Source organism: Aptenodytes patagonicus, chromosome 9, assembly GCF_965638725.1.
Source record: "Aptenodytes patagonicus chromosome 9, bAptPat1.pri.cur, whole genome shotgun sequence".
Lineage (NCBI taxonomy): Eukaryota > Metazoa > Chordata > Aves > Sphenisciformes > Spheniscidae > Aptenodytes > Aptenodytes patagonicus.
Window position 1 is genome coordinate 20299193 of NC_134957.1, and position 21639 is coordinate 20320831.

Genomic DNA, 21639 nt, shown 5'->3' on the forward strand with positions numbered 1-21639 from the left:
GCTAAAAACTGCTTGTGCCAGACTGCGAGGGTCAAACCCTTACTAATAGCAACACTGCCATATTCTACCAGTGGATCCTCACATTCCTCTCCCCCCAAAATAGCCCGGGTAAACCTTAAGTCATGACCTGTATGTATGGAAGTCTCTTCTTAATCAGGCCTCTCTCTTACTGACTCTTGTGGTAATTGTGCTAAGCAAAATCCGCAAACTCACATCCTTCAATCTAGGTTTAGAAGCTTACTGAGAATTTTTGGTATTCACACCCAAAGTTTTGTAAGCATGCAGAACGATGACATTAAGCGTGCTCAGTAACAGCAAGAGAAGAGAAGTACTACCTACTCCTGTTTGGGTGCCATTTCTTACCAAAGGTGTTTCCTAATGAGGTAATTCAAATCAATTATTGGTCCAAGGGAGACCATGACGTGGCTGACAGTGGCATTAATTTTAAGTAATTTCTTCTCTGACATTCCCAAGCATTCTTTTACTCTTGCCCTTCATGGGAAAATATAAACAATTCTCTTCACAACACTGCTCTAGTTGTACTAGTTCTTCTAAAGTCATCTCCTGTATATATGTCTTAGTTACATTTTTCTTACTGCAACAGCTTTCCAACTTTCACATCTCTGCAACAGCACTATCATGATTGAAGGGAGGAATATATTATGTGGTCATTATCATAATTTTATAATCTTTCCTTAATCTCACCTCCACAAATTTCTCTGCATGTATTCCTCATATAACTTGCTACAGTAAGATAGGAGCTTACTCTGGTGAAGTTGCAAGTACCTTCCATAGCTAATACAATCTTCCCAGAACACCACAGGTCTTAACATTTGCTAAAAAAGTAGAAATTGCTCAAGTTATGTTAAGGTTTTTATACAAAAAGAAAGAACAATTGAACACAAGGTCTAGCCTAACAATTCCTATCATACTTCTAACCACCAATGTGTAATAGATTAGATAGTATTAAAAAAACAAAAACAAAAAGCAAAAATAAGAAGCAAAAGAGATTGCTGTGGGTGAGGAGGAAGGTAATGAAAGTAACGTTTATTTGGAGTTCCTTAACATATTGCGATATTTTTGTAAGCCTTCTGGCAGATGTTTGTTCTCATTATGAAGTTTCTCTCATGTAAAATAGTTTATTAAAAAGGATGGGGCACTGTTCCTAGCTTTCCACTGATGCTCTTGGCAAAGCACAAGCCAAATTAGGTATTGATCCACGGTGCGTAGCTCAAAAACCCTGCAGAGCCATGCAGGATGCAGAAACATTTTTCAGAATTTGCCTCAGATGTTCCGACAGCCTTTGCTGCGTGGCCCATTTATCTTCTCCTGAGGGAGCAGGGATCAGTAATATGGAAACCAGATATTAAGCCAACATTCAAGCCACCATCTCCGAGGGAAGTGGATTTGCAAAGCTACAGAGCTGTGGCAGGGTTTTTTTGCTATACAAAGATCAAGGATGAACACAGAATTCTAACTTCAGCTTTTCTCAAGTCAAGTTTTCAGCAGTGTCTGCACAACATGCAAGAAACATTTACTCAGTCAGGTTCCTCCTTCAAGCAAGGGCTGCATGGCCAGAGTTTACTGTACAGGCAAGTTACCCCTCCTGCTCTCAATAGGTATCCTCAGTGAAATTTAACCTGCATTTTGCTTTCTAGGATAGACTTAAAGTACTTGGTGAAGATATTTGTTTGGTTTTAAGTTTCTGTCTTGCTTATCAAAATAAATTGCATTACCTTAATCCCTACAAGTCAAACTGTAGAAACCGTCATCTTCCATTTCAACCTTTCCCTGCAGCTGAAGAATAAACATGTTCTATTTCCACACTGTGTAATGGATGGCAGGGTTTCATCTGACTTGTTCACATTCCAAGCATACAAGCTATTTAGAAAATACTGTTTTTGTTACATGTAAGTTTAATAAAGTTTTATAACACCAAAGACTGCTGTTTAGGAAAGTTCTTTATTTCACAGAATTTCATCAGCATCGTTTGTTCAGAAAGGGGAAATCTATGCCACTAGTGTCAAAAGTGATCTTACAAACATCAGAACAGAAGGTCACTTTTCAGACTCCGTCTCATTAGCTCTGCCTTCTAATAACTTAATATCAGGATTTGCTATGAGTAAATAAAGATTAAACCAGGCTTCTGTTATAAAATAAGATGGTAAACTGCAAGCGTCAGTGCTACATAATGGGAGTCAAACAGAACACAAAAAGAAATCTATAGAAGGAGCAAGAGGAAATAAAAGTAGATTCGAAGTATATCCCAGAGAAGTATCCAGAGCCATCCATTATATAATAGTATATTTGCAGAGGTAGCCCTGAAACTGCGCCTGCATTCTGCAGGCAGTCCAGTGCACTTCATCAAATACATATATTTAAAGATTCAAAGAAACAGGATAACAACAGAAAAGCTTTAAACACTCAGAGCTCACTTGAATAGACTAAGAAGAGTAAAAATGGATACAGTTATCTAAGTAACTGAGCAAACTGCATTCTACAAAGGGAGAGGTGTAGTTTAGAATCATCTGAAGGACGAGAATCAGTACCCACAAAAACCAAACAGAAAACCACACACAAATCGCAAAGGCTAAGGGAAAAAACAGAGACTCTAGAATAAGCTTCCAAAATAAAATTGGCTTTAAATGATTAAAGCATTTTTGGTCCTGTTGCTTGAAAGAAATAATCCTAAACTAGGTTCTGAAATAGAAGGACTGACCGCATTTATACAGACCATACTGTAAACTGAAAGAAAACAGCAAGATATTGAAAAATACTTTAAAAATCAGTGAACTGTTTAATTAACGGGAAGTACAAACAGTTGTTTTGGCACTGTACTTGAAGGAAAGCTAGAGATACACAATTTATTACCATGCTGATGCCCGTACGCGACATCCCAGTTGAACTACCGAAATACGAAGTTTGCAGTCTTAAATACAAGTGCAACAGGAAGGAGACTCAAGTCAGAAGTGCCCACTAGCCTTCCACCATTCTTTTAAGTATGGCTCCCAGGCCACCTTTTGCCACCTTTAGTGGGGTCAGTTCTTCTTTATTCTCAATGTGAATACTTGCACCGTGAGACACCAGCAGCTTTGCCTCCTCCACTCTCTCTTCATCGCAGGCTAAATGACTGTAATAAGGACAAGAAACCCACAGCCACTATTAAACAGTCCAAGCTTACAGAGAGCAATAATTATGCCTTGTCAAAATGACAGCGTGAATGTTGGGGGGGAGGTACATCCTAGAACAACAAAACCACACGCAACCAACTACCTACACAGATTCCAAAGCTTGCTGTCCAGTCACTCTGTTGTCATTAAGCAACTCAAGAATGTTCCTCCTGCTATTGTCCTCGCAACATTAAGACGCTTCTTTAGATTAGGATTTGGTTCTGCAGTCAGCAAAGCTAGGGAGCACATAATTCACAGTGAAATTGGAAAATAGTAATCTCGATTTGAATCAAAAGTGATAAACTAAATCGTACGATGCTTAAAAATAAAGAGTTACTGCAAATGCAGCAAACGCTCTCTTCCATTTGGCATAGTATCTTGAGAATAAATGAGTGTGTCCCAGGACAGTACTGGGGTTTATGTATAGCTAAAACATATTGCTTGATCTTATTCACAGCAAAATCTTGATACCACTGTAGACAAGGCAGAGTTTTGCCACCAACTTCAAAGCAGCTAAGGTTTTACCCTTAGAGATTCAAATTGATCTTTAAGGTAATATCAAACGCTGGACTGACTGTACTTAAATTGCAACTTATTTTCCTTAGAGAGGCGAAGAAAAGCTTCCAAAATTATTTCTTGCTTGGCAGGACAGAGTAGGCCAGCCTGCAAGACCAGTTTCTTCCGACTTTGAAGTCATTAGCTCGCTTTCTACCCTCTAGTGGCAACCAAACATATTCCAAATTATTACAAAAGGTGTTCTACACTTTTTAAGTAGATGTAGTAACACAAATTAAAGTACATATGTACAGTCACGCTTAGGCAAAATACTGAGTATGATTTTCTCAAATCCTTTGTAACTACATAGGGGTGTGATGCAAGGGAGTATTCTGAGGCAACAAGAAATTAAAAAAAGAAACTGAAGTAATGGAGTTTCATTTCATAGTTTGTGCTATATTAAGCAAAATAAAAATAAAAAATTACTTACAGAGGAGTATTCCCTTCAGAGTCCCGTATATTAACGGATGCATTGTGCTGCAGAAGGATCTGTACCATTTTTAGGTTTCCTTTGGCTGCTGCTCTGTGTAATGGGGTGGATTCAAAATGATCTGTTGCATCCGGATCAGCTCCGTTCTCTAAAAGCATGATCGCAATCTGAGTATGTAGAAAGAGAAAGGAGGGGGGGAGGAGGAGGAAAAGTTAATATAACTAAATACTTCTTCCAAGAGCAACACCACCTCCAGTAGCATAGGCAAACATACCTCCTGCTTATTTTTGGAGGCTGCATAATGCAGGGGTGTACAGCCGTTCTGATTGGCAGCATTGACATGAGCACCCTTGGCAATGAGGGCTTTCACAATTTCATCACGGCCTGCCGAAGCGGCAATGTGTAAGGGAGTCCAACCGGCCTACGGAGGCAAGAAAAAAACCACATTATGCAAACTAGGAGTTCCAGGCAAAAAACATGACAAAGCATAACCCCAGTACAGACTTGACTACTCATTAGTCATACTGCACATATTCTTACAACTGTAAACTTTATTGATTATCACCAGAGAGACAAGTCTCACATGCCTGCATTCAGTACCTGACAAAAGCTGCCAGTTAAACGACAGAAATGACTTCTGTTACGCAGTTATGCATGGTATCTCGCAGGGCACTTCGCCCCTGCAGAATTAACAGTACCGCTTTTTTAAGAACAAATAAGAAAAGGGTGTCCAAAAGTTTCTACAATCTTTTCTATATCCTACCCTTTAATTAAACTGATGGGACAACATTTCCTTCTTTCAGGATGATCTTTAGGATGCTTCATAATGGATGTAATTATTTCAACCCCTCCTCTAGAACAAGTAACAGACCATCTCCTTTGCAACTGTGAAACCACTGAACCTGTCACCTACTCTACAATGCCTTCCCCAATAACCAGAAATCTTCAGGGTACCTCATGATTTGGCACAACGTATTTAAGAGAATCACACTGAGATAAAGATAACGTGAAAACTCCCAACAAAACCCCAAACACCCCTTGTTTTGCAACTTTGTTCATAAGAAGAGTTCTCCTAAAATTTCTTGACAATAAGCAAGACTCATCAAGTCTCGTTACCCCCTCTTCCACATCAACAGTGAAATACTTCAACTTGCCTTTCTAGCGCGCACACAGCTGTATGCGCTTTTTAAAACCTCCCAGAAGCCACGCTGGATACACCGACGGAGGGGAGGAGGGAGAAGGGGAAGGAAGCCACCAGCGCCAGCGGGAGCTGCCCTCAGCCCCACCGGGCCGCTGCTTGGGGCACTTCTGCGGCTGAAACCACGACGGCAAAGGGTCCGAACAGAAACCGCGCCACCAAATTCCCCCCGCAAACCGGTTCACAGCACTTCCTCGGCCTCCCGGCAGCAGCCCCGCGCCCCAGGCTAGCCCCTCACGGGGGAGCGGGGAGTGTCCCGGGAGGCCTGCGACACTCACATCGTCCTTGTCGTTCACAGGCACGCCGAGGCCGAGGAGGAGTTCGGCGACGTCCGTGTGTCCCGCCGAGCAGGCCCAGTGCAGCGCGGTCCGGTTGTCCTGAGGGAGGGAGGGAGGGAGGGAGGGAGCGGCGGTGAGCGGGCGGCGGGAAAGTGGGGAGCGGGGGGGGAGCGGGGAGGCGGTTGACAGGAGCCGCCCCGCGGGGAGCTGTCCCACAGGCCGCCCGCTCTCGCCCCGGCGGGCAGGGAGGGCCGCAGCCGGCTGACCTGGTCGGCCTTGGTGGCCAGGGCCCTGTCGCGCAGCAGCTGGGCCCGCAGCTCCTCCAGGCGCCCGGCGTAGGCCAGGTTGCAGACCCGCACGTCGGACACCGCATCCTCCATGCTAGCCGCCGCCGCGCCACCTCCCCCTGCCGACAGGGGCGGCGCTTCGGCCCGCGCGCCGACCAATCGGAGGGGCGCCGGGGCCAGCCCAGCCAATCGCACCCACAGCCCTGCCCCTCTCTCCCCGCGGGCCGCGGGGGCCGCTGGGATTTGTAGTCCAACGGACGGGAGGCGGCGCGCTGCCGCCGGCCGGCGGGACTACACCTCCCAGGGCGCCCCGCGCCGCGGCCGTATTGTGCCTCCGTGTCGGGGCGAGGAGGAGGATGGTGACAGCGGGAGGATGGAGTCAGGTGAGGGGCGGCGGCGGCAGCGCGGGGCCGCGGAGGGGGCGAGGGCCCGGCCGTTGGGGCGGCGGCGGCGAGGGGCCGGGCCGGCGGCCCGCGCGCCCCAGGGGCCGCCAGCGGGGCCGCGCCGCGGCGGGAGGCGCCCGCGGGCCGAGGCGGTGGCGGTCGGTGCTTTCCGTCGTGAGGGGTTCGCCTGGCGGGGAGGGACGGGGCCCCGCGGCCTCTCCCGGGGGCAGGGGGGGCTTCTGGCGGGGGGGGCGGGGTGCGGGGCGGAGGGGCTCGGCCGGGGCTCGGGGCGGCCTGAGGCCGGTGTCGCGGCGGGAGGGAGGGTGCCGCGGCTCTCTGCGGGGAGCGCTCTGCCGGGCTGCGGCGGTGGGAGGGTTAGGGCTTTGCAGGAGGAAACAGGCGAGCCCAGCAGTCCTTTCCCGGGTGGTCTGAGGTGTCACACGGCAGCGGGTGTGGGAGAGAGACATGGCCCCGAAGGGGGGACGCAGTTCTCTCCTGTTGGATTTCGAGGGGTGAGAGTCTCTGAAGTCTTTGGACTCAAAAAGGGACAAGTTCCTCTGTAAGCGCAATGAGTGACGAGTTTTCTGACGGAGAGGACCGAGCACACAGTGTAAGAGGTTCCTTCGCTCTGTGTACAGTCTTAAGAAAGAAGTTTACCATGTTTTTTAACAACTGCCTGTGCTGACGTGCAGGGAAGGTGTATCTTCGCTGGCCCTGGGTGCTCGAATCAGAGGGTGGTGTGGCTCAATTTCACTTCTGATTGCTATAATGTGTATTTTTACATGTTTTTTTTTTATATTTACCTGATGATTATTCATTCTTTATACTGTATGTATGTGCACTTAGTTGAAGAGTAAAATATAATCGTGTTTGCTTTCTCTTTCAACTTCTGATTTTTTTAGCAGCATATTCCTTAAGATTGGTATGTAAAAGAAATGGTTTTACATTCATTTTTACACTTGAAGGCCTGTTTTCCTCTTCCAACAAACCCTGCTTTAATTATCTAAAAATTGATTGGTGGTCTTTAAGTAGTATTATCATCTGTTATTTTACGGTAAATAGGTCTAGCGTTGAATAATAACATTAATACATCTTTTATTCTGAAATGTTTCACAGCTCCAGTTAGGAAAGTAAAACCCAGTCTTGCTAACACTTTTCACATGCTTCCCATTAAGCACAAGGACATAATCGCTTTGAGTGGCAGTATTTGTACATTTAAGATCGAGCATGGGCACATGTGCTGTGATGCCTGAACTATTTTTCCCTTTCCTCGTTTCCTTGAATCAAATCTTACTCTCCCTGCAGTCATCCTGAACTTCTGCTCCTGGCTTCAGCCAGACTGCTTATGATCAAGGTGTCAGCCATGTTATTCTCTCAGCGCTTGCTGAGGATCAAAATAAAAACCAGCCAAGACATTGGATATTTCAGTGTCAGAATGGCTTGTTAAAGGAAAAGCGTAAACACGGCTGGCAGCACCATTCAGAAGACCCAAAGACTGCAAAGACTGGCTACAGCCAGTTCAGTCTAAGAACTCGAAGTTGTGCATAAAAGAACAAAGGGACAAAATGGAGTTTGAATTTTGTGTATTCCTGTTCAGTTTTATCTAGGTATGAAAACCAGATCACTATTTTGTCAGACTACTTAGAAGAATTTCCAGAAACTGATGAGCCAGTGTGGATTCTAGGAAGGCAACACCACCTAAACACAGGTATCTTTAGAATGAAAATTCATCTGTAGAATCTGTAGAGCATTCATAGAGTCACATGCAGCAGCAGCTCCTGATTTCCTACGTTCTCTAGATGTCTCATGAGAAGTTTAATTTTCTCCATCAACAAGAAACCAACTATAAGCAGTGGTATTCATCCTAAAATGAAACCAGTTTACCGATGTACTTTCTACCATAATTCATGCAAAGAGATCGTAACAAGCGATAAGACAAGAGGAAATGGCCTCAAGTTGCACCAGGGGAGGTTTAGATTGGATGTGAGGAAAAATTTCTTCACCGAAAGGGTTGTCAAGCATTGGAACAGGCTGCCCAGGGAAGTGGTGGAGTCCCCATCCCTGGAGATATTTAAAAGCCGTGTAGATGTGGTGCTTAGGGACATGGTTTAGGGGTGGACTTGGCAGTGCTAGGTTAACCATTGGACGTGATGATCTTAAGGGTCTTTTCCAACCTAAACGATTCTATGATTGTAGCAAGGGCCAGTCAGGTATGAGGCTGGTCACTTCTCAACATCAAATGCCTCAGAAATAGATAAATAACTTTTGGGGAATGTTCAGTATTACTAATGTTATTTTCCCTTGAGGGGTGCTGTCTGCAGCCTGTTATTTGCCACTAAAATGATATTTCAAAAAGAATAATAATAGTAATAATAATAATAATAAAATTAGTCTAGGGCACATACTGTATTTTGATGAAAACAAATATATATGACCTAAAAGTCATAGCAGAGTGGTGTATTTATGTATCATACAAAAATAAGATTTCAGAAATGAGTTTTGCCTCTTGGGGAGAAGACAAAGGCATCCTCCTGTGTTACACGTCAAAGCCAGTGGCCGTCAATGCAGGCATGGTGCTCAAGACAGCCGAGGGTACCGCATACAGCCTTGATCGGCTGAAGGATCCCTTGAAAAGGCCAGTCAGTCTGAGCCGCGGCTCAGAGAAAGTGCAGCAAATAAGATTCTTAAGAATTCTTCAGAGCTTTTGGGAGAATTCTGTAAGTGCATGTATTTAAAAAAAAAAAAAAAGAGAGATTTAATTAAATTTAATATTATTAACCTTTTCTTAAAATGACTTCGTATTGGGTTTGGAGGTATCGCATAATTCCATGTTGGTTTGCATGTGGAAATTCTTCATCTTTCTTAACTTGCTTTACCAGTTCTTTCCTGAGGACATATTTCTCCATAGTTGTTTCATTCAAGCTGGGCATAGTCCTTCCAAACACCTTCTAAAACTTCATTGGCTAATAATTATTTCATCCTTAATAAGGTAACTTTAATTAGCAGTCTACAAAAGCTCTCCATGTTTAAACAGCTAAAAAATGTTTTAAGGGTCTTATATGTAAAAGCTAACAGGAGTCTTCCATGCACTCTGTACATTGACTGTACAGGGAAAATCAGATTTTTTCAGTTTTAAAAGTTCCTTTTAATAATTTCTTTCCTCCAAAAAATATTTCAGACAAATCTAAGTTATTGTTGGACATAAGCGCTCGTCTCTGGTTTACGTATAGAAGAAAGTTTTCGCCTATTGGTGAGTATGCAGCAGACCAGCTGCCTTGTTATAAATTAGATAGCAGGATTAGTGATGTTATCATGGCGTGAAAAATTAGTTTTACAGTATTAGAACATTCTGAGCATCATTTTAACTGTTTATGCAAACAAAATATTAAAGCTATTCAAAACCGTGTTTACTCGTGCCTGCATATAATCAGGTCTTCATGTTTGTAGAGCAAGCAGTAAAGTTAGACCAGCAATATGGAAAGAAAAGGTCTTGCTCAGTGCCTTTTGTCCGTAGGACAGTTGTTAGAGATTTTAACTCCGAAATTTTTTCTCTGGCGCTGCACTCAGTTTAAAGCCCGTACGGATTGTAATGAACTTTTTTAATAGGAGGCACTGGTCCTTCATCTGATGCTGGCTGGGGATGTATGCTGCGATGTGGGCAGATGATGCTGGCACAGGCACTGATCTGCAGACATTTAGGAAGAGGTGAGTACTGTTGCTGAGTGAACTTCCGTGTTGTTTGGAGACCGTTTAATTTTTGTTGTAGTTTTCCATAAAAGCACAAAACCTAAATTTATTAACGAAACTGTCTTTTATGCCCTGATAGGAGTTACTAGTGAATTATTCTTGTCTGACAGGGTGAAATCATGCCAGCCTTGAGCAGAGAAGTAGAAATAGAGGGAGGACAAATAGGGACTCCCATTGTTGTTATTTTATAAATCTTTTTGAGGAATACCCAAGTCGAGGCCAAGGGAAAACCTGCCGCCACGGGTCTTCTCTTCATTGCTTACATAGCCACCAAATGTTCGCACACAGTGACTGAATAGTGACATAGTGATAGACATCATACAAAGTACTTCACAGACCACTCACCCGTCACCAGCCTGAGCTCCAAACCCCACAGCAGAACCCATTAGTGCAAGCTCTTAAGCCTGTATCAACACCTCACGTCCCGGGATCACAGGTAAGTATCACAGGTCTGGTCTGTGTGTAGCTGCTGTGTCAATTAAATTACTACGGTTAGGTCTGTAATCCTTACGCTGTTGTGCTGTGGTTTCTGAGGCAGCATGCTTTGTGGATTTATCTACTTTAATAACTGAATCCACAGAAGGATTTATCCACTTGAATAACTGAATCCATAGAACGGAGGTGCAAAGATTTAACTGAAGGAGTAGGCAAAGAAACAAATTACCTGAGAAAAACTAGAATATGAACTCGTAGTATGTAGCCACTTCATAGCGTCAGCCCTATGTATGCGCTTCTGTCAGTCAGTGGGAGGTAACTACCTTACGTTAGAAGCAAGAGCATACACAGCAAAGCTACGTTTCGGATTTTGCCGTGGCAGAGGGCCAGCGCTGTGTTTGGGCTTCGCTTTATGGATCTTATAGCATTATCTGATGTATGCTTACAAATCTAACAAAATCTAAACAGAGCATATCGTTTTAAACAATCTTGGAAGCTCACGTACAGCAATAGCTATCAATTCTCAGCAGTGATCACTCAGAATGTATTTGCAGTTGACATTTTTATTTTATTTTCCCAGTTTTCACAATCTAGCCTGTGATGATGAAGGACAGCTTGATAGTAAATGACAAGCTGTGACTTCTAGGAACTCTAAACAAAATGTAAATACTAGAGATTAATTGTATGTTAGTCTTTTAACATCTCATTGTATGGCTTTCTACTATCTAGAAATATCATCAGGACGATGGAAACATTATTATTTTTTAATCTGTATAACTTTCTTCCTGTAAGATTGGCAATGGGAAAAACACAAAAAACAACCAGAAGAATATCATAGAATCTTACGGTGCTTTCTAGATAGAAAAGATTGCTGTTATTCCATCCACCAAATGGGTAAGAACACACATCGACTTTTTTTTTCCCCACTGAAATTCCTGCTGTGTTGAAACTTTCTAATTTGAAATATGTTAATTCAAAATTTTAAACAGGTGATTATGAAGACAATGTATATGTTTATATATAAATAAAAATGCATGCAAATGGGTACAAAGTGTAATAATTCAGAAATGTTATTTGCTGAGACCTAAATAAATCTGTATACTAGAATCTAGCTCTTGATAAAATATGTAAGCCTTGTGTACCAGCGTCGATAGTATTAAAATAGACAGTCACGAAGCATATTGCTGTAATTTGTAATAAAGGACACTAATATTTGTTATTTTCATTACAGTTTAGAAACTTTTTGTAAAGGAACTAGCAGTCATTAAGATTTGAAAAGAGCATAGATTGAGAAAATAATTGTTGTTGCTACATAGAGTTTGCAATTGCTCTAGAATGTGTGTCAAAATATTAATAGGTCATGCTATTTAACGTATATTGTGACCAGGCTCTCTGTGGTCTTTTTTTGTCTCTGTGTGTGTTTTCCCTCATAAAAACAGCGCAGATGGGTGTTGGAGAGGGGAAATCAATTGGAGAATGGTTCGGACCAAATACAGTTGCTCAAGTACTGAAGTAAGTCAGATCGCACTGGCTCGTTCCGAATGTACTCCCCTGGGGCCGCTAAGCTCAGAGACCAAGATAAGGCCCAAGACACAGTTTTAAAGGCTGACCTCCCTCTCTCTCAGAATCAGGAACATATATGCCGTGTGTTTGCGAGTGCAGTGCGGACCGTGCTGCTGTAGCCCGGTGGGCAGGTACTGAGTTGGGATTGGGCGAGTTCTAAATTTTAATATACCAAGAGCCTGGGGAAGACCTGCCAAAAGGTCTCTCCTCCTATGCAGTCTGCATGCCCTAACCAGTAAGCACCAGAGATACGTATTCCTTTCCACAAAGTGGCACGGCTCTGAGGTCAAGAGTGCCACCATGCAGATTAGAGTGGTGGTATGAAACATCAGAGTGAAGCCATCCAGGCCAAGGAGGGAACTGAACTGCAGTTCCTCACTGTCTGAGCTGCAGTTCTGCCTGAAGGCTGCATGTTTAAAACATGGGCAGCTCCTCCTAGTCTAGAAGCCACACTTGAAAGGGTTGACTTTGCTCTGTTTGTGAGGGATAGGTGGAGGTGCCAAATCTCAAGCGGAGGCTAGACTGCAGGTCCTGAGTGCTCAGCAGCAATTCTTTGCGGCCCTGGGACAGACACACGTTCTGGAGAGAGAGAGGAGCTAAACCATGCCCTGGCTCCCAGCTCTTCTCACTTACAAATTCTCCATGGCTTAGTGCTCACAGACAGGTTTTTCTGGCTTATTTTAGACAGCTGACTCGTCCTATGCAGCTTAAAGAGTGTAGTAGCTCCCTTCCCCGGAGTTTTGGATTTCGCACAAGTGGACGGAAACCTGTGTGCTGTAATGCCTCCCTCCTAACTTTTGGGTGCCGAAAACCTTTAGCTGATCCAGCTTTTAATGCCCTGAGTCTGCTGTCCACATGTGCACAGAAATAGTTCCTCCACTGAATTTAACAGAACTTAAGCAAAAAGTAATGTGCAAAACTGGCACAGGAATTTTTTCCTTCTCTAGACAATGCCAGGCACAACGGGCAGGATCCCATTGCGGAGGCTGTTAAATGCAATAAAAAGTAATAAACCTAATTATGTGATTGAGCTGTTACTATTGCTGCATTTGGCTAAAGGACAAAACAGTTTTCACGTGGGACAGTGTGTGTGCTTTTCCTGGTACCACTCAGTATTTATTTTTCTAAATGTATTAAATATTAAATATTCAAAGTTATCTTTTTATTACATGGAGACTTAAAAAAAAAAAAACCAACAAATACATTTTTCCAAAGAAACAATTGAATTATTTTACTCAAGAACCATCTAATTGTCCTGAATGAAAAGCTACCCTTGTGGTCCTAATTAGTTTATATTAATTATCACCTTAATGTTTTCTAGGAAGCTTGCTTTATTTGATGAATGGAATTCATTAGCAGTTTATGTATCTATGGACAATACAGTGGTCATTGAGGACATCAGTAAGTGAAACACTAGTTCTCCGGTTACAGTTTTTGATTTGACTTCACTTTCTTGAGTGTATCTGAATATGATACACAAGATGACACCAAGTTGGGCGGGAGTGTTGATCTGCTCGAGGGTAGGAAGGCTCTGCAGAGGGACCTGGACAGGCTGGATCAATGGGACCAGGCCAACTGTATGAGATTCAACAAGGCCAAGTGCCGGGTCCTGCACTTGGGTCACAACAACCCCGTGCAGCGCTACAGGTTTGGGGAAGAGTGGCTGGAAAGCTGCCTGGCAGAAAAGGACCTGGGGGTGTTGGTCAACAGCCGGCTGAACATGAGCCGGCAGTGTGCCCAGGTGGCCAAGAAGGCCAATGGCATCCTGGCCTGTATCAGCAATAGTGTGGCCAGCAGGAGCAGGGAAGTGATCGTCCCCCTGTACTCGGCACTGGTGAGGCCGCACCTCGAATCCTGTGTTCAGTTTTGGGCCCCTCACTACAAGAAGGATGTCGAGGTGCTGGAGCGTGTCCAGAGAAGGGCAACGAGGCTGGTGAGGGGTCTGGAGAACAAGTCTGATGAGGAGCAGCTGAGGGAATTGGGGTTGTTTAGCCTGGAGAAGAGGAGGCTGAGGGGAGACCTCATCGCCCTCTACAACTACCTGGAAGGAGGTTGTAGCGAGGTGGGTGTCGGTCTCTTCTCCCAAGTAACAAGCGATAGGACGAGAGGAAATGGCCTCAAGTTGTGCCAGGGGAGGTTTAGATTGGATGTGAGGAAAAATTTCTTCACCGAAAGGGTTGTCAAGCATTGGAACAGGCTGCCCAGGGAAGTGGTGGAGTCCCCATCCCTGGAGGTATTTAAAAGACGTGTAGATGAGGCACTTAGGGACATGGTTTAGTGGGCATGGTGGTGTTGGGTCGATGGTTGGACTCGATGATCTTAGAGGTCTTTTCCAACCTCAATGATTCTATGATTCTATGAACAAAATACTTCTGGGCCATCCCTACTTGTTCCCAGGGTAAGAAAAGGAATAAAGGAAATGCCAACTCGGGTTTTGGGTGTCCAAAACTAAAGCTAGCACAGAACAGTGTAGGCTTTTTTGGTGGCCAACTTACATACCGTGCAGCTTGGGAGAAGATGGAGTTTGGTCTGTGCTATCTGAACTACCACCCCAGAAATGGAATGAAGTTGCAGTATGTAGAAATACAGAGAATTGTTTTTAATACAGAGTTTGCCGAAGAGATGCGTTTTTGTCAGGCAAGAGAGAAACCAGGGGCCGATCCTAGAGAAATGCACGGCCAGGCTTAATTTTCAGTTGTAAGAAAGGTGGGTTTACAAGTGGTATTTAGCCACAGCCTATTTCTACTTTAGTCCCTACTTCTGCTTATTTTATGTTCACATCATTGGAAGTGAAGAGTTCCCTGAAGAGTTTCTAATGCTATCATCATCTCTGCCGTTTCATTTCCCTGACATTTTATGGGCAAAGCTTGACAGTATTAATAACGCTAGTAGTAAATGTAACTTCAGTCTAAAATTTTCATCCCCCAGTCGTGTATCTCATGTCTCACTAATGTGCCAGCACATACTCTGTCCGCTAGAGTTACTTCTACTAAATAGTTACGATTTCCGTGCCCTGCTCCTTTGGCCTTAAAACAGGAGCTCTATAAAGATGTCTGGCAAAGTAGCTTAATTTGTGATTGAGAGGGAGATCTGCTCTGTGTTCCTTTGTGCGTTCGTTGATTTCTGGTTTTATTCCCACAGAGAAGATGTGCTGGTCTCCTCCCCAGAGCAGCAGCGCGGCCCACAGCAGTGCACATTTGCACAGAAGTGCTCTTGGCCGAAATAAGAACACGGCGGGATTCTGCACAGGCTGGAAGCCCCTCTTGCTTATTATACCTCTACGGCTAGGGATAAATCACATAAATCCAGTGTATATTGATGCGTTTAAAGTAAGGGTTTTTTCAGCAAATTGTTTGTTATTGTGAAATAAGTTCAGGTATCTGTTATATCAATAAACAAATCCACTACAATTTCGTTTTTCTCCCTTTGAACTCCTTAGGAATGCTTTAAGATGCCACAGTCTTTGGGAGCATTAGGAGGGAAACCAAATAACGCCTATTATTTCATAGGATTTTTAGGTAAGGAAAAAAGAAACTTGTTCCGAATATGCATATGATCTAAGGAGAAAGGGGTTTTGTTTTGGTTTTTTTTTTTTTGAACGGGAAATAGCAAGCAGTTTAAGCACGAGAGTAGAGTAGATGAAGAAACATACCTCAAATACTTCAGGAACAGTGTGGTATCATCCTTACAGGAATGGACAAGTAGCAGCCAAGCTTGACGTAAAAATAAGTAACGATATAAGCAAGAACAACACACTAAGAATAGCTGATGGCATTCGACAAGTGTCAAATGTCACTACTGCTAAAATACTGATTTTTTTTTTCCTAATCATTACACTTTCTAATGAAGGGTGTCTTGTTTTATTCTTTTGCTTCACAGTTTTCTTAAATTATTTTCTCGTATTTCAAACTTTTTCTGATAGCAGTGTCTCTTTCACCTCCTTCCATGTCTTCCTTTATTAATTAGAGCAATAGTTAAGACTAGATTCAGTCTTTCAGACTTCACCCCAGTTTGATCCCTAATTTTATGGATATTTTGTCCTTCCTTTTGTAAATCCTGAACTGTTTCAGTCAGACTTCTTTGTTCCAATTTCTGAATGAATGCCTGATGGGATTACAGATTGCATTGGTGGTCATCCTGTACTTTTTGATCTGTGGAATGTTAGGGATTATAACACTTGACATTTTTAAAAAATGTACTGGACCTCACAGAGAAAAAGGAAAGTACACGACAAAGGTAGAACAAACCAATCAAAAAATCTACAGTAATAGGTCACAGTAGAAAATGATACTAAATACCCTGTGGGAAACTACTGTGTCTAACTTTCCGGTTCTCCTGAAGACTCGCTAGCTATAAAGTCTAGATATTGACTGTGATGATAATCTAATTTCTATTTTACAAGTCTGGATGGAATAAGTGCTTATTAAAGTCTCTTGCTTATTATCAACGTGCGGATTTTACCCATACAGGCAATGAGCTCATCTATTTGGACCCTCACACCACTCAAAGTTTTGTAGATTCGGAAGAAAATGGCACAGTTGATGACCAGAGCTTCCACTGCCAGCAGGCCCCACACAGAATGAAGATCATGAATTTGGACCCTTCAGTAGCTTTAGTAGGTGTTAGGAAATAATAGATGTGTATACTTTATTTCAAAGTAATACCTCTGTATATTGATAAGGGCAGTAATGCCTTTCCTTGAGCAGAATCAAGATCACAGGGCTGTCTTCTACGATCTAAAATTCAACACCTGGCAGTTTATATATTAACTGCATAGGATACATTAATCTTAGGACCAGCAGGAAACTGGCTGCTTGTATCCTAGGGAGCTAATTCGTTTTCTTTACTGAGCAGCATTTACCTCCTGCAAGAAGTATTTTGAAGGTCAAAGCAAGGAACTGAAGCAGGCTTCCTTATTTTATTTCATCGCTACTATAGATGCATGGTCGCTCTGGACAAGTTACTTAAGCTTGACTTATTTTATATCATAATTTACAAATCTCTAAATGGAATTACTTGTAGAAGTCATCCAGTACATGTCACAAGAATACTGTGGTAGATGAAGAAATTAAATCTGATCCCATGCCAGTATCCTTTGGTTGGGTTATGGGCGACTGTCACTTGAGACACGTTTCTAAAGCTTTAAACAATGCATAAAAATACCACAGCATCCTTCACTCATTGACATACTGTTGTTATTTAACGCCACCACTGTATGTATTTTTTCCTTAGGGTTTCTTTTGCAAAGAAGAATGTGATTTTGATAACTGGTGTAGTCTTGTACAAAAGGTAATAATACTATTTTATTTGCTCTGTATGAAATAATGTATACTTTTTTTTTTTAAATGGAAATTCCCATTACATCTTTCTCTGCTTGCAAATTAAATGAGCCATAGAGAAGAATGCATTAATGCATCAGGGTAAGCCAATACTACTGAATTGCTAATTGGAGCTTGTTCAGTGTTTTGACAACCATAAACCCTGACACTTGGTAAACGAGTGTAAATACATACCCTTTGAAAGTTTTTCTTTTTTTAGTACTACCATGTTACTGGCTGAAACTTAGTCGTTTACTGAGAAATAAATGTTAAAAGTAAGTTTTAACTGCCAAGTTGTAGCAATTTATTTATTTGCTTCCCGATCCTTTTTTATTGTTGGACATAATATATTATTACGTGTTCTAGTTATGACTGCTAGGCCCTGTTACCACAAAAGATCTGATTCTGTAAATGCTGAATCCTTCTAGCTCCTGCTGAACTGCGGGACACACAAAAGGTGCTTGCTGCCACAGGAAAAGGACTTTAGGACATTTCTGCATGCAGTTGGTATACTAAGCAACAGAAGTATGAATGTGAAATAACGTCAACATTTAAAGGCATTTATTAAAAAAAAAAAAAAAAAAAAAGGGCTAAGGAAAGCAGTTTGTAAGTAACTGAAATACAGGATATGACGTAGCTTACCTGATTGAAGAGGAGTGGAATTTGGCTTCAATAATAACTTGCTTCTCCTGATCAAAACCTACCTTTCAAAATCTGTTGGTTTTTTTGGAGCTGATAGACCTGTCTTTTGTTCCCATTGATCAACAGAAAACTTGAACGCAGAGAGGTCCATGCAAGTAATTTTCTTTTAAAAGGCAGAAAATATTGTACGTTCTTGGTGTCTGTTTGCTACACATAAACAAAATTATAGGTGTATGGATAACACAGCTAATTATAACACACTGATAACTTGTAGGACAGTTCAAGAGATCTGTCTTCCAGGTGTGTTTTCAACTAGGAAAATACTACAGAGATCTGTGTAGCAGTGATTCATAATGGCAAGTACTCGATATAACAGGTTTTCACTGTATGTCTGCATAAAGCCTTTGTTTTTTGATAGACATACATAATTAAAAATGTTTTTAATTAAGCGGACATTTTTCGTGTTTGAAGGTTCTCTTGAGGCATCTTTTAAAATGAAAGTGTTCTGTCCTCAGGAGATTCTAAAGCAACAGAGTCTACGGATGTTTGAGCTGGTCCAGAAGCATCCACCACACTGGCCTCCTTTCATACCTCCAACAAAGCCAGAAGTGACAACTACAGGAGCAGGTGCAGTACCGACTGAAAGTACCGTTGTGCGGCAGAGTGTTCCTCATTAGCAAACAGAAGAATAATCGCAGGTGGAATAACTATGCTTTCCTAAGTGTCAGGCAATCACCACGTGATTAAATGCCTTATTCTTACAGAATATCAGACAGTTATCCAAACAGGCCACATAACAATTGCTAGCACAGAGAGAGATATATATATATATTTTTTTTAATCTTACAAAATACTTTGAAGGACACACTCCAGAAAAGTGGGTTTTTTTGTTTGTGTTTTTAAGTAGACAAAATCAGGCATATCTTTAGATTCTAAATTGTTTAATTTTTTTTTTTTTTTTTTTGCGCAGAACTCATTGAATCTACTGACAAGCTATTTGAATTGGAAGAAGAATTTGAAATCCTGAGTGTATGAAGGAAACCGTGGTGACCCTTCTGAGTATTGAACATATTGCTAGTATTATTGCATTGACTTAAATCACACAGCCATGTTAGCCCCAAAGTGCCTGAAATTACAGATAACAGAGCACAAAAACCTAGTAGCATCCAAAACTCCAACAGTGACAGTTCCTGCTGTCAAAGAGCTTCCCCAGATGGAAAGGCAGTAAAAGATCTTATAAGAAGAGCCTTAAAGGGAACCTCTTTTTAATGTGTGTCTTTCCTGAAGACTAACGGACCTTTGCGATTAAGGCAAAAATAAGTATATCGCTGGGCTGTATGTTTGGAGAAAGGGATAACACCAAATGGATATTTCTTGCTCTCATATAATGCAATAGTTTAGTTCTTAAAGCAAAACAGTTTTCAGTTAAGGAGGATGTTTACTGCTGTTCCCTCCTGTGGGCTGCATCGTAGAGAAAATACATTGTCTTGTTTAAAAGATCGACTGGATCAGAAGAAAATTGTTTCCTTGTTAAATATTTTAACATGTATTTGAGCAACCACACTTTATTACAAAAATGTTTCTGTAAAAGGAACTATGTCTAATGTATACGTTTTGCAATAGCCTTCCTGTTTCTGGGAAACCTCAAGAGGAACAGGAGACTCAAATAGTCGATAGAGATCACAACCACTGTTCTAGTTATATTTCACCTTGACCTTAAAATTCAGATCATTAAAAACTTAGGCTGACTTTTCTTTCAGAGCTAAATGAGTCAAAGGTGGGTTAACTGTACCTTATTTATTTTAAAAAAGATTTACACAAGTTTCTCTGTTAACAGCACTTTATCTGTGCATCTAATAAATTTCTTAAGCTTTTCATAGGTTGTATGCTGCTATATTTTGTTAATTTGTTTGTGTGAACTAAATATAAACCCGGTTATCTTAAAACTTAATATATAGGCATATGCAAATTTCTTAATTGTTGGTTTTTGACTTGTTGCCTTTTGAAATCTGTTTTGGTAAAAGTGCCTTAATTCTACAGGTTTATCAGAACAGCCTGTGCAGTTTTCTTTCTAAGGCAGGGTATATCTCTAGCAGCCATAAGAAAAACAGCTCAGAATAATTAAAAGCAAAGATCTTTTAATCCATTCTAAAGTTCCTTTTTACTATCAGACAGTCCCCATTATGGTCATTTTGTCACGATAGCGTAATGGACGTGAATCGCACAGTTCCATCCTCACCAATAAATGACAACATAGAGAAATACTGAATGCTGTCTCCTCTCACTTGCACGTCTTGATCAGGGCCAGTGTGATTTCCAAGAAAATCGTTAACCAGATCATATTTCATCTTGTTTGCCTTCAGTGTTTATTATCCACAGTTTGGAAACTATACACTTAGAAAAAATATCATTTTCTTCCCCTCCCCATGGATTAGCTGCATATTTTTTTTAAAACAAAGCATGAACTTATTGTTCATGTAACAGCGATTGTAGTCCTCTCCTCCCCACAGACGAAAATGAAGCCCTTGCTCTGAAATGCTCAGTCTCAAGCAGTAACTGCTAAAAAAAAAAAAGGAGGCACCTAAGTTAAAAAATAATAATAAAAAAATCAGTGGAGTACAGTATACTTACTCCCCACATAGCTCTTAGCTGTTATGTAAACACTCTTCAGAGAGGAGGTCTTGGCCCTGCAGACCTCTTCAAGAAGTATTCTTGGTGGGGGTAAACAGATTTATGAAAGTGGGGCTGAGGGAAGAATGGCTGGTGATTGGAATTCCCACCCCGTGCACCTGACAGAGAACGGCTTGTGTGGGAAAAGGCTGGGCTTGTTGAACTTGATGGAAGTTTGGATGTTGACAGGAGTAGAGCCAGGTTACTGCAATAGAAGCCGCTCCCTAAAGATAGCGGTGCTTAAAATGCATAAGGCTCTGATCCTGGAAAAAAAAAACATTGTATTTGCACGTGTCCGTGTTCAAAAATAAAACCAAGTCCCTGTAGACACAATACCTGATTGACGCTCCTTTTTATAGCAGCATGGGAGCCCAACGGCTGAAAAATTCATTGTAGTTTGCCAGTTATTTGCACAAATTTTCAAAAAGTAGTGAGCTTCACTGTGTGCACACAGTGTTTTAAAGTTGCATGTGCATAACCCAAGATGGAAATACAATGATCTGTGCTGGGACAGCTAAGAAGTAGACTGAATATTCTGCATAAAAGGATTGCCACCCAGGAGCATTAAAATGCCTTAAAGATATTTGCAAGATACATCCAAAGCAGTTGCAAGTCTTTCACAATTAGAAATAAGTTAAATGAAAGACTAAATTGTTCTTCACAAACTCCCCGCTCATCTCCAGTGTGGTTCAACTCCAGAACATGCAGAGCTCTCTGACCCCGATCTAGGAAGATAATATTGTATTATGCATGTAAATAATCATTAAAGGTAAAAATATTACCTGCTTAAAAGTATGCATGTTCTTAAGTACTTTGCTGAATAGAGCTAAAGCCCTAGAACCTAGTAAAGAAATACTACTTTAAAATAATGTCTGTCTTGCATTAGTAATAATTTTCTGGACGATTCTGTCTTAAAGATTTTTAAGCCAAGGCGATAGTGTATTTGCAAGGCACTTCTTTCAA

General features: G+C 41.8%; 2 protein-coding genes across 3 annotated transcripts; one reads left to right on the top strand and one right to left on the bottom strand.

Annotated features, from left to right (window-relative positions):
• Window positions 1-1943: 1943 nt before the first annotated feature.
• Window positions 1944-6015, bottom strand: PSMD10 (proteasome 26S subunit, non-ATPase 10). 2 transcript variants are annotated; one of them, XR_012996101.1, is made up of 6 exons: window positions 5898-6015; window positions 5632-5730; window positions 4430-4576; window positions 4156-4322; window positions 3278-3406; window positions 3061-3130 (listed from the first exon to the last, which is right to left on the bottom strand). XR_012996101.1 is itself a non-coding variant. In XM_076347366.1 (5 exons), the coding sequence occupies exons 1-5, from the start codon at window positions 6009-6011 to the stop codon at window positions 2977-2979; spliced, it is 681 nt and encodes a 226-aa protein (XP_076203481.1). In that variant the 5' UTR covers window positions 6012-6015; the 3' UTR covers window positions 1944-2976. The 2 variants fall into 2 exon arrangements, 1 of the variants encoding a protein (XP_076203481.1); XM_076347366.1 differs by lacking the exon at window positions 3278-3406 and having other exon boundaries at window positions 1944-3130.
• A 232-nt stretch (window positions 6016-6247) lies between these two features.
• ATG4A (autophagy related 4A cysteine peptidase) lies at window positions 6248-19883 on the top strand. Its single transcript, XM_076347368.1, has 13 exons — window positions 6248-6301; window positions 7899-8009; window positions 9480-9551; window positions 9908-10006; window positions 11276-11377; window positions 11923-11995; window positions 13368-13447; window positions 15188-15375; window positions 15486-15564; window positions 16516-16661; window positions 17279-17335; window positions 18522-18633; window positions 18977-19883. The coding sequence occupies exons 1-13, from the start codon at window positions 6292-6294 to the stop codon at window positions 19039-19041; spliced, it is 1194 nt and encodes a 397-aa protein (XP_076203483.1). The 5' UTR covers window positions 6248-6291; the 3' UTR covers window positions 19042-19883.
• The last annotated feature ends 1756 nt before the right edge of the window (window positions 19884-21639 follow it).

What these genes read in the sequence shown, in the direction of transcription:
- PSMD10 (XM_076347366.1), bottom strand. Translation starts at nt 6,011, where the DNA reads ATGGAGGATGCGGTGTCCGACGTGCGGGTCTGCAACCTGGCCTACGCC. An exon ending in TGGCCACCAAGGCCGACCAG is followed by an intron (nt 5,731 to 5,897) that starts GTCAGCCGGCTG and finishes TCCCTCCCTCAG; the next exon opens with GACAACCGGACCGCGCTGCA. An exon ending in TCTGAAGGGAATACTCCTCT is followed by an intron (nt 3,131 to 4,155) that starts GTAAGTAATTTT and finishes TCCTTATTACAG; the next exon opens with TCATTTAGCCTGCGATGAAG.
- ATG4A (XM_076347368.1), top strand. An exon ending in TTATTCCATCCACCAAATGG is followed by an intron (nt 11,378 to 11,922) that starts GTAAGAACACAC and finishes TCATAAAAACAG; the next exon opens with CGCAGATGGGTGTTGGAGAG. An exon ending in TGTATATTGATGCGTTTAAA is followed by an intron (nt 15,376 to 15,485) that starts GTAAGGGTTTTT and finishes TGAACTCCTTAG; the next exon opens with GAATGCTTTAAGATGCCACA.